General features: G+C 36.9%; 1 protein-coding gene across 1 annotated transcript; it reads left to right on the top strand.

Moving 5' to 3' along the window:
- Nucleotides 1–1,389: 1,389 nt before the first annotated feature.
- LOC112036676 (UDP-glycosyltransferase 71C3-like) lies at nt 1,390–4,667 on the top strand. The gene is made up of 4 exons (XM_065773747.1): nt 1,390–1,583; nt 3,354–3,415; nt 3,465–3,905; nt 4,015–4,667. Exons 1-4 carry the CDS (start codon nt 1,390–1,392, stop codon nt 4,665–4,667), a joined length of 1,350 nt encoding a protein of 449 aa, XP_065629819.1.
- Nucleotides 4,668–12,051: the final 7,384 nt, after the last annotated feature.

Genomic DNA, 12,051 nt, shown 5'->3' with positions numbered 1-12,051 from the left:
TTCGATGGATACCTAAAGAACAAGAAATCAAGAACAACAGAGAGTACTGGTGGGGTGTTAACCAAAAACCCTTTGAAGGTTAAGTTAAAGAATTAAAGATCTCCAAGAACTTTATAGTGAGAGAGCTAGAGATTTTCTGCGTACCTTAGAGTAAAGGAGGTTTGATACTTATACAGTGGTGGAAAGCAAACCAAGATCCCTTGAATGCAGGAGTCTTTTCTTGTAAAGGAGATTTGGAGTTAAGGCTCCAAGATTTTAGGGTTCTCTTTCCATATAAAGAAGATATGAACGTGAGATAGGGTCTTTGGACATTATGCGCAGGTTATTTCCATGTAAGGACACATGCGAGAGGAATACGTAGAGGATTAAGGGGCCCATCATGCCTATTCGTTGGTATGATTCTTTGTTTGTTGGCATGCAAGTGGTGAGGTGTAATTCTTTCGTCAGGCATATGTGAGAGTTGCCCGACGAGTTTTCAAGGGGAACAATGTATCAATCCATATGAATTTAAAGAGATCTGATAGGGCTTTTATCACAACGAGCCCGGGGCTTTTACCATAATGGGCCCGTAGTTGGTAGGTCTCATGACTCATTCTTCGGGATAGTAAGGATGGGGACCATCAGTCATTGCGAGCACCTAGCTAGATAGAGAAAGGAAAATTTTGGTCCGAATCCTCGTGTTTTGATGGAGCCCAAAGGACAGGTAAGCAACAAAAATTTTACAAGACAAAAATACCCTTATCAACTACACTCTACTCCGTGACCCATCGGAATAGCTGAAGGGTTGCGGAGTACATAGAATATTCCCACTATTTAATGTTTTTCGTTTCGGCAATCTATGCCATGAATGAGGGGCTAATAGGTCTTTGCATTTAATGGAATGACATGTGGCATCTTCTGATTGGTTGATAGGAAGCGTCGTGTCGCTTTGTTTTTCATGCTCCTTCCTTCTTTAAATATGTCCAGGCCCTTCCAAAGTTTACTTTTTTTTTATTTTACTTCAAAAACTCACCCAAAGCTCTAGCTTTAATCTTACCCATCTGTCACCTGCTATTCATCCTTATGTTTTGTTGCTTTGTCAGGCCCATTCTTCCACCGCCATCTTATAAGGTAACCTCTTCTTCCCTATGTACTTATTTTATTTTCTTTCTTCAAGTGTTTTCTCTCAGTCATCGGTCTAGTATTTAGTTTACGTGTGAGTGACCTCTTAGTTTTCACTTGTCGCTTGTAGGTGAGAGGATGTCAGGTGATAGTAAAGTGACAAGCAGTCATGTCCTATTGATTCGTTTAGATGACGAAGATGTCTATCCGTCGGGCAATGACCCTATGACATGAAATTGGGCGAGCTTTCAAGATAGGGAGCCATCGGCTCACCTTTTAGAAGAGGAAATGGAGGGAGATGAAGAAGAGATGGAGGGAGAAGAAGAAGGGGCAGAGGAGGAAGAAGTGGACAAAGATGAGGGAGATGGAGAAGAAGGAGACGGAGAAGAAAGTGATGGAGAGGAAAAGGATGGAGAAGGAGATGGAAAGGTATCTGAGTCGTTGGGAGATGACTTCAAGCCTTTTATTCTCCCCAAGATTTGGTTAGTGAACAACTTTCTCCCCAAAATGTCGAAGAAGGTGTTTAATAAACTCCATGTGCTACTTCGGACGAACGGTCGATATTGGCTTTTATGAGTCCATCTTCATCACGGGGTTAAGGCTACCCCTTTCTAAGCTACACTGTCGGCTAGCGGATTGCGTAGGCGTGTCCATCTACCATATCTACCTTAATGCTTGGAAGATTTTCATCGGTGCCGAGGTGTTGTAGGGGCAGGTTAGTGGGGGCCACTGTTAGTTTACTTTGGATGAGTTCTTCTACTGTTACAAACCCTAACAAATAAAGTCGTCGAAGGTTTTTATAACTTCGTGACGCGCAAGGCGACGTTGAAACTGGTGACAGACGTGCCTGATTCTAACCACGATTGGAAAGGCAGATATTTCTTTGTCCATGGGACGGACTGGGTGTGTAGACCTGAAGAATGAATGAATGTAGTTGAGTTTGATAATACTTGGGGAGTCTTAGACATGGCTGATGAGTCGTCCGTAGTACAATTAATCGTTTGTCGCAAAATTAGATACTACCTCTTTCTTTTATATATTCCTGTTATTCTATCGCTAACCCTTTGCTTCTTTCCTTTGTTTTGGCCCGTTAGCCCAAGCGCCTACTATGAATAGCGAGGAGCAGAAAAAGAGAGAGAATCTGGTCCGTTGAGAATGAAGATAGGAAGCTTCTTCACCTTTTCACTCCACCATTCACAAAACATAATAAATACTGGGCCAAACAAAACCCCCACTCCCTGTCCAATACGCTCTCTTTGCTTTGACTTCTCTGTCTCTCTTTGTTTTTGTTTTTCATTTTTAACTTTTTTGTTTTTCCCCATTATTCATAGGAAAAAAAAAGCTTCTTTTTTTCCTTTAAAAAAGGTAAAGCTTTTTTCTGGGATTTCGATTTTTTTTTTTCATTGTTGATCAAACTATAGTCTTTAACTTTTCCAATGAGTTAAAAGTAGACCCGAAAGCCAGAAAAAGTGTTTCTAGAAAATTGAAATAGAACTATTTTGTAGGGTTACTGACAAATAAATTGAATAAAAAAAAAACTCTTTTCTTTTTTGGAAAAGTTAACAAAGAGTGTAAGAGGCAATGACCGAAGTTTAAGTTTTCAAGAAGGAGCTTCACACATATTAGAGCATGATGTTTGACTTCAGACTACAGAGCAGAGCACAGTTACAAAAAGAATACAGCTACAAGTCGTTTTGTATAGATAGTTATAAAGCTAAATGTAGTTTCTCTTGATGTAATTAGTTAGATAGTAATAGACACGTGTTAGTTCTATATTGGCAGATTGATAATTAGTTAGAAGTAATAGTTAGTTAACTGCTTTACCGGCTTATTCTTTTTGTATATAAGAAACAGAGTTTACATTATTTAATATACTGAATCATTCACATACAAATTTTCTCTCTCTCTCATTTTTCTGGTTTCCATGAGTTCCGCCATTGTTGAGAGTGTATGTGCTTGAATTCTAATATGGTATCAGAGCAAGGACTAGTTGAGAGCTTCATCTGGTATTTTTTTTAATTCTCTAAATTCACTAGTTCAATTTTTACTTGTTTTACTTTCAGTGCTCCTTTGAATCAAGTAGAAATTTTTTTTGATTCTTGAATCTTGCACTGTTCTTCTTCGTTGTTGTCTCTTCCCTATTTCGTTCTTGAATTTCATTTGTGATTTCTGGCAATTGAGTTCAAAGCCTAGGGATTGTGAGATCGAATTTTTTTTTCTCTTTCGAATCCTGTTCTGTAATAAAATCTTAGGGTTTCTGTTGATCAGTGGGGTTCGTTACTGATTCTTGAGGAAATTTTTGGGATTACTCAAAGTGATCATTTCTGTTATCCTGGTTTAGTCTTTGTGAATCTTGATTGTAGAATATTCAATCTTGATTGTTGAATCAATATCTGAGTTGGTTGATATGGCTGATAGCACATCAAGCACCTCTGTTCCAACAATTCCAACAATTCATCCGTGGGAAAACTCTTCCACTCCCTATTTCTTGTCTAATAGTGACAATCCAGGTGTTTCTCTTGTTGTTCAACACCTCACTGAGGAGAATTATGCTACCTGGAGTAGAGCTGTTCTCATCGCCTTGGATGCTAAAACAAAACTGGGTTTCATTGATGGTTCTTTAACAAAACCTGAGTCTGTTGATCATCCTTGTTATTTTGCTTGGTGTAAGTGTAATAGTACTGTTCTTGCTTGGCTGTTTAATTCTGTTTCGAAGGATTTGCAACCTAGTGTGGTCTATTTCAAGACTGCAAGGGAGGTCTGGTTGGACTTGCAACATAGGTTTGCACAAGGGAATGGCCCTCGTATGTTTGAGTTAAAGAGAGAGATTTGTTCTATGACTCAAGAAGGCTTAACTATCAATGGTTATTACACCAAGTTCAAGAGTTTGTGGCAAGAATTCTCTGAATACAGCGAGCTTTCAAGATAGGGAGCCATCAGCTCACCTTTTAGAAGAGAAATGGAGGGAGATGAAGAAGAGATGGAGGGAGAAGAAGAAGAGGCAGAGGAGGAAGAAGTGGACAAAGATGAGGGAGATGGAGAAAAGAGAGGAGAAGAAAGTGATGGAGAGGAAAAGGATGAGCATGGTACCCTTCATATGGGTAGTGAGATTCCCTCGAGGTGAGAAAGTCAATCTTCAAATGGCACTTCCAAAAGGTTTTCTTGATAGGATTGGAGATAGGGGAATGGTTGTAGAGGGATGGGCACCACAAAAAACGATTTTAAAGCACTCTAGCATTGGTGGGTTTGTGAGTCATTGTGGATGGAGTTCTGTGATGGAGAGCATGACGTTTGGGGTTCCAATTATAGCCATGCCAATGCATCTTGATCAACCAGTGAATGCTAGGCTGGTGGCGGCGTTAGGTGCTGGTGTAGAAGTGAAGAGAGACACGAATGGGAGGCTTGAAAGAGAAGAGGTGGCAAAGGTGATTAGGAAGGTACTTGTGGAGAGAACTCCAAAGAGGAAGGCAAAAGAATTGAAGGAGAACATTGAAAATAAGGGAGATGAAGAGATTGATGTAGTGGTGCAGGACCTGCTACGACTTTGCAGCAAATCAAAAGAATAAGCAATATTAGGATTTTGCAGCACACAAACAATATGTCTGCGCAGTTAAATTTCCAGAACCTCGCACCATCCCTTGCTAGTTGTTCCTTTGTTTGGGTTAATAGACTTTGTATTGTTCCAGCACATAATGCTGCTAAGCTAGCTTTATCTTCTTCTTGTTTTTTCTGTTTCAGTAATGACAATCTGCGCGCCCCCTCCCTTAAGATTAGCTTGTAATGCAGATTGTCCTTCTGTTCTTCCTTCTTAATTTAATATAATTGCAGCTTATAAAAAAAAAAGGTGTATTTTGTTATCATTTAGTTTTCAATGGACCCACTATTAAAAAGCTGGCATAGCTTTGTACATAGGACTCTTTTTTTTTTTAATATATATATATATATATGTTCTCTATTAAAAAAGTGGGTTTGAATAGGCTTTGAATGTAGCATTAATTATTACGAAGTATTAATTATTTGCTAGTAATAATTAAAAATGCGTATCAACATCCTAGTTAATTTTAAATTAGTGTTGAAGATGCTATCTTGAAGAGGTCATGCTTGGCTTTGGATTACATCCATATATAATGAAGGAAGCAATTTTTATACTTTGAAAAGTTCATGACTCACGAGGATGTTTAAAGATGATGATGCACAAAAATTGTTAGTAAGCTGACTCAAACGCTTCGATGGATACCTAAAGAACAAGAAATCAAGAACCAACAGAGAGCACTGATGGGGTGTTGACCAAAGACCCTTTGAAAGTTAAGTCAGCAAATGGAAGATCTCCAAGAACTCTATAGTGAGAGAGCTAGAGATTTTCTGCGTACCTTAGAGAAAATGAGGTTTGATACTTATACAGTGGTGGAAAGCAAACCAAGATCCCTTGAATGCAGGAGTCTTTTCTTGTAAAGGAGATTTGGAGTTAAGGCTCCAATATTTTAGGGTTTTCTTTCCATATAAGGAAGATATGAACGTGAGATAGGGTCTTTGGACGTGGTGTGCAGGTTATTTCCATGTAAGGACACATGCGAGAGGAATACATAGAGGATTAAGGGGCCCATCATGCCCATTCATTGGTATGATTCTCCGTTCATTGGCATGCAAGTGGTGAGGTGTAATTCTTCTGTCAGGCATATGTGAGAGTTGCCCGACGAGTTTTCAAGTGGAGCAATGTATCAATCCATATGAATTTAAAGAGATCTGACAGGGCTTTTATCACAACGGGCCCGGGGCTTTTACCATAATGGGCCCGTAGTTGGTAGGTCTCATGACTCATTCTTTGGGATGGTGAGGATGGGGACCGTCGGTCATTGCGAGCACCTAGCCAGATGGAGAAAGGAAATTTTGGTCTAAATCCTCGTGTTTTGATGGAGCCCAAAGGACGGGTAAGCAACGAAAATTTTACAAGACAAAAATACCCTTATCAGCTACACTCTACTCCGTGACCCATCGGAATAGCTGAAGCGTTGCGGAGTACATAGAATATTCCCACCATTTAATGTTTTTCGTTTCGGCAATCTATGCCATGAATGAGGGGCTAAAAGGTCTTTGCATTTCATGGAATAACACGTGGCATCTTCTGATTGGTTGATAGGAAGCATTGCGTCGCTTTGTTTTTCATGCTCCTTCCTTCTTTAAATATGTCCATGCCCTTCCAAAGTTTACTTTTTTTTCTTTTTTTTTTATTTTACTTCAAAAACTCACCCAAAGCTCTAGCTTTAATCTTACCCATCCGTCACCTGCTATTCGTCCTTATGTTCTGTTGCTTCGTCGGGCCCATTCTTCCACCGCCATCTTACAAGGTAACCTCTTCTTCCCTATGTACTTATTTTATTTTCTTTCTTCAAGCATTTTCCCTCGGTCATCGGTCTAGTATTTAGTTTACGTGTGAGTGACCGCTTAGTTTTCACTTGTCGCTTGTAGGTGAGAGGATGTCAGGTGATAGTAAAGTGACAAGCAGTCATGTCCCATTGATTCGTCTAGATGACGAAGATGTCTATCCGTAGGGCAATGACACTATGACAGGAAATTGGACGAGCTTTCAAGATAGGGAGCCATCAGCTCACCTTTTAGAAGAAGAAATGGAGGGAGATGACGAAGAGATGGAGGGAGAAGAAGAAGAGGCAGAGGAGGAAGAAGTGGACAAAGATGAGGGAGATGGAGAATAAAGAGATGGAGAAGAAAGTGATGGAGAGGAAAAAGACGGAGAAGGAGATGGAAAGGTCTCTGAGTCGTCGGGAGATGACTTCAGGCCTTTTATTCTCCCCAAGATTTGGTTAGTGAACAACTTTCTCCCCAAAATGTCGAAGAAGGTGTTTAATAAACTCCATGTGCTACTCCGGACGAATGGTGGATATCGGCTTTTATGAGTCCATCTTCATCGCAGGGTTAAGGCTGCCCCTTACTAAGCTACACTGTTGGCTAGCGGATTGCCTAGGCGTGTCCGTCTGCCATATCTACCTTAATGCTTGGAAGATTTTCATCGGTGCCGAGGTGTTGTGGGGGGAGGTGAGTGGGGGCCACCGTTAGCTTACTTTGGATGAGTTCTTCTACTGCTACAAACCTTAACAAATAAAGTCGTTGAAGGTTTTTATAACTTCGTGACGCGCAAGGCGACGTTGAAACTGGTGATAGACATGCCTAATTCTAACCACGATTGGAAAGGTAGATGTTTCTTTGTCCATGGGATGGACTGGGTGTCTAGACCCGAAGAATGGATGAATGTAGTTGAGTTTGATAATACTTGGGGAGTCTTAGACATGGCTGATGAGTCGTCCGTAGTACAATTAATCTTTTGTTGCAAAATTAGATACTACCTCTCTCTTCTATATATTCCTATTATTCTGTCGCTAACCCTTTGCTTCTTTCCTTTGCTTTGGCCCGTCAGCCCAAGCGCCTACTATGAATAGCGAGGAGCAGAAAAAGAGAGAGAATCTGGTCCGTTGAGAATGAAGATAGGAAGCTTCTTCACCTTTTCACTCCACCATTCACAAAACATAATAAATATTAGGCCAAACAAAACCCCCACTCCCTGTCCAATACGCTCTCTTTGCTTTGACTTCTCTGTCTCTCTTTGTTTTTTTTTTTCATTTTTAACTTTTATTTTTCCCATTATTCATAGAAATTTTTTTCCTTTAAAAAAGTTAAAGCTTTTTTCAGGGATTTCTATTTTTTTTTTTTTCATTGTTGATCAAACTATCTTATATATAAAATATATATATATATATATAATTTTTTTATGAAAAAAAAATTATTTTTTGACGGGTTTTTATATTTCTCTAAAAAAGTAATGTCAAAAGTTTTTTAAAATAGTTTATTAATAAATGCCGTAACAAGACCATTTCGTTTTTATTTAGCCAAAAAATATCTTTTCTTTTTCTATTTTTAAAGAAAAGATTAATAAGATCTGTTGTTCTTTAATAAAAGGCTGTACAATAATTATTTCATCAACAACTCACATTTACAGATTTTTTTTTATTTTAAAATTGCTACTTTTATACTATCTTTTTCTTTTTGGAGAAAAAAAAACAAAAAATAAAAGAGCTACTTTTACACTAATCTATAAACTTTGATTGGTCAATTATTATTTATTGTACTAGTTTGTTACTGTTTAGTGTTCAAGATTAGAAGTTATTAAAATAATCGTATTTCATTTTTAAACTGACGACTTGCTATTACTATCAGTTGACTTGCCTTTTTTTCAAAAAGAATTGCCGACCCTAAGGCCTAAGTAGAGTTAAGGAAAAACAAAAAAGTCAGTTTATTTATTTTATATATTGTCCAATTATTAAAAGAATTTAGGTTAGTTCTTTGACATGGTTTTGAAAATCTATGGGGACGGCAGTATAGTTCAATTTTTTTTTTTCTATGCTTACTAGGATCTTCAATTATTAATTTGGGTGGGAATGAGACAATTTCAGGCAATATTGGACTCTCCCTAAGCTGTGTTAGAGTGTGACTGATGATTAAAAAAAAAAAAAAAAAGTTATGTGCAAGGATATTTGTACTTGGATAAAATTAGATTTTAAGTATGCATTTAGATAGAGAGTCTGCGTCTCACGTTTGCGTTTTCCTTTTATTTATATATTTATTTATTCAGAATAGTGTTTTCACATGAGTTTTGTTTGTCAATGGGTCCTGTGCACAGCATTTAGATAGAGAGTCTGCGTCTCACGTTTGCGTTTTCCTTTTATTTATATATTTATTTATTCAGAACAGTGTTTTCACATGAGTTTTGTTTGTCAGTGGGTCCCGTGCACTGTGCACAGGACCCACTACCTCTTTTACCGGCCAAATAAGTGGGGGGCAGTGCACACTAGTGGGTCCTGTGCACTGTTTACGGGACCTACAAATCTATTTTTTCAGCAACTTTTTTATTAAAAATGGCTCTCATGGCATTATTTACACATTTAAAAATTATTTTACTATAGTGTTTTTAGCTTTCAATTTTTAGTTTTCAGCAAAATAAGTAGTATCTAAACGGACCCTAAAAGTCATATATAAATAGGAAATGAAAATAAATGTACATTTTAAGTTAAAAAAAAAAAATTCCATTCATACCACAAAGAAGTGGAATAGAAATTTAGGATATAGGGTGAGAGGTAAGGGCTGAAGTTTAAATTTTTAAGAGGGAGTTTTATATACATATACACTTAAATTATGCTAAAGTTTGATTTTTATTTTTTATTAAAAAAAAAAAGGATAGAATTTTGGAGTAATAATTGGGCCGTGTTTAAACCAATTGGACATGTTGGGCTTTGGGCTAGACAGATTCCTAATGACATATGTGCTAGGGTTAGCGCAGGCCTATGGTCGAGAGATTTATTTATTTACTAAAGTGGCTTGGCTCAGTGACATCCCACAACTAAGAGATTCTTATAAATTGGCTCAACAATGGCTCATAAACCATGACAGCTACGTGTACAATTTGGTCTCGTGTTTAGCAAAAGCCATAAAAATCTAAATGAATGAAGAGCGATAATAGTTACACAATTTTTATACGGGTGTGAGAGACCGGAAACTTTGAGGTGCTCTCAAAAAGAGACCTGGGTGCTTAGGGCACATCTCTTTTGGATAATTATGTGGAGTCGCCACTTATTTTTTGTTTAAAAAAAAAATTAAAAAAAATACAAAATTTACATCAAATACATCAAACTTCATTAATTATGTAAATACAATCTTGGTCAAATACTCATTACAGGGCCTTGATCCTAAATACAATCTATAATCTTGGTAGAGTAATATTACAATGCTTTGGTCCTAAATACAATCTATGTAAAAATTACAAAACTTTGTGTAGACGACTAAATTTCTCGGTTCGAAATAAGTCAAACAAGTAAAATAGTATCACAAATGCGAATTTGAATTGAATATATGTGTGGTACAATTCTCTGTAATTACAAAAGAGTGATCCTCTGATTCGATCTCCTTGAAAGATTTGTTAATTGGATTTGTGGTAATGTGATTTTCACTTGAACACAAAGTATCCTTCAATTTGGTTGAAGGATGGATTGAAGATTGTTGAAACGGAATTACAATGAATCTCTGGCTATGAGCTTGTTAGAAATCCTTTGTTCTTCACGTTCTTCGTGTTCTTCGTGTTCTTCGTGTGTTCTTCGTGTTCTTGGTGCGTTCTTCGTCTTCGAAGGTTTGTGGTGGAAGTTCTTCGGGGCTTTAGAGGCTTGAATCCGTAGAGCTTCGTTGATTTGTGGTTTGTGATGTTTCTGGAGGCTTTTGAGCTTGATTCCAGTGAACTTTGAGATCTAGGAATATGATTTGGATGATTCCTCTTAAAAAAAAAAAAAAAAAGTTATGTGCAAGGATATTTGTACTTAGATAAAATTAGATTTTAAGCATGCATTTAGATAGAGAGTTTGTGTCTCACATTTGCATTTTCCTTTTATTTATTCAAAACAATGTTTTAACATGGGTTTTGTCTGTCAGTGCACGGGACCCACTACCTCTTTGACTGACCAAATAAGTGGTGGGCAGTGCACACTAGTGGCTCCCGTTCACTGTTTATGGGACCCACAAATCTATTTTTTCAGCAACTTTTTCATTAAAAATGGCTCTCACGGTATTATTTACACATTTAAAAATTATTTTGCTATAGTGTTTTCAGTTTTCAATTTTTAGTTTTCAGCAAAATAAGCAGTATCCAAACGGACCCTAAAAGTCATATATAAATAAGAAATGAAAATAAATGTACATTTTAAGCTTAAAAAAAAATTCCATTCATACCAAAAAGAAGTGGAATAGAAATTTGGGATATAGGGTGGGAGGTAAGGGCCGGAGTTTAAGTTTTTAGGGGGGAGTTTCATATACATATATACTTAAATTATACTAAAGTATGATTTTTATTTTTTATTAAAAAAAAAAAGGGATAGAATTTTGGAGTAATAATTGGGCTGTGTTTAAACCAAGTGGACATGTTGGGCTTTGGGCTAGACAGATTCCTAACGACATATGTGCTAGGGTTAGCGCAGGCCTATGGTCGAGAGATCTATTTATTTACTAAAGTGGCTTGGGCTCAGTTGCATCCCACAACTAAGAGATTCTTATAAATTGGCTCAACAATGGCTCATAAACCATGACAGCTATGTGTACAAGTTGGTCTTGTGTTTAGCAAAAGCCATAAAAACCTAAATGAATGAAGAGTGATAATAGTTACACAAATTTTACATGGGTGTGAGAGACCGGAAACTTTGAGGTGCTCTCAAAAAGAGACCTGAGTGCTTAGGGCACATCTCTTTTGGGTAATTGTGTGGAGTCGCTACTTATTTTTTGTTTCAAAAAAAAAAATACAAAATTTACATCAAATACATCAAACTTCATTAATTATGTAAATACAATCTTGGTCAAATACTCATTACAGGGCCTTGATCCTAAATACAATCTATAATCTTGGTAAAGTAATATTACAATGCTTTGGTCCTAAATACAATCTATGTAAAAATTACAAAACTTTGATCCTAGTTACAATCTACCAAAACAAAAGATAAAACACCAATCTACTATCCAAAAAACCTAAGTTCGGGGGTTAGGTTATGGGAAGATGTTAGGCAGTTATTTTGCCCAAATGAAGTCTGGTCTTCGAGACTCTAAATGACCATCATATACCCTTTCAAAAGATGCATGACATTTCAATGACATACTAAAATCCCTAAATTCAAAATTAATTCACTCTTTGAAAATTCAAAATCTGCAATTTTTATTTAAGAAGAAAACCATTTTTTTTTCATAAAAATTTAGATATGTATGTAATGAAAATACAAATCAATTTTGTATGCTTGAAAAATTCAGATTTGTATTTAATGAAAATAAAGATAAGTTTTTATTCAGAAAAAACCTCAGATCTGTTGTAGGGTTAGGATTTGTGGCCCAAGCCCAAAACAATTAATTTGTAGA

This window comes from Quercus suber, unplaced genomic scaffold (genome assembly GCF_002906115.3).
Source record: "Quercus suber isolate HL8 unplaced genomic scaffold, Cork oak 2.0 scaffold_79, whole genome shotgun sequence".
In the NCBI taxonomy this organism is placed as follows: Eukaryota; Viridiplantae; Streptophyta; class Magnoliopsida; order Fagales; family Fagaceae; genus Quercus; species Quercus suber.
This window is presented reverse-complemented; position numbering and strand designations above follow the sequence as displayed.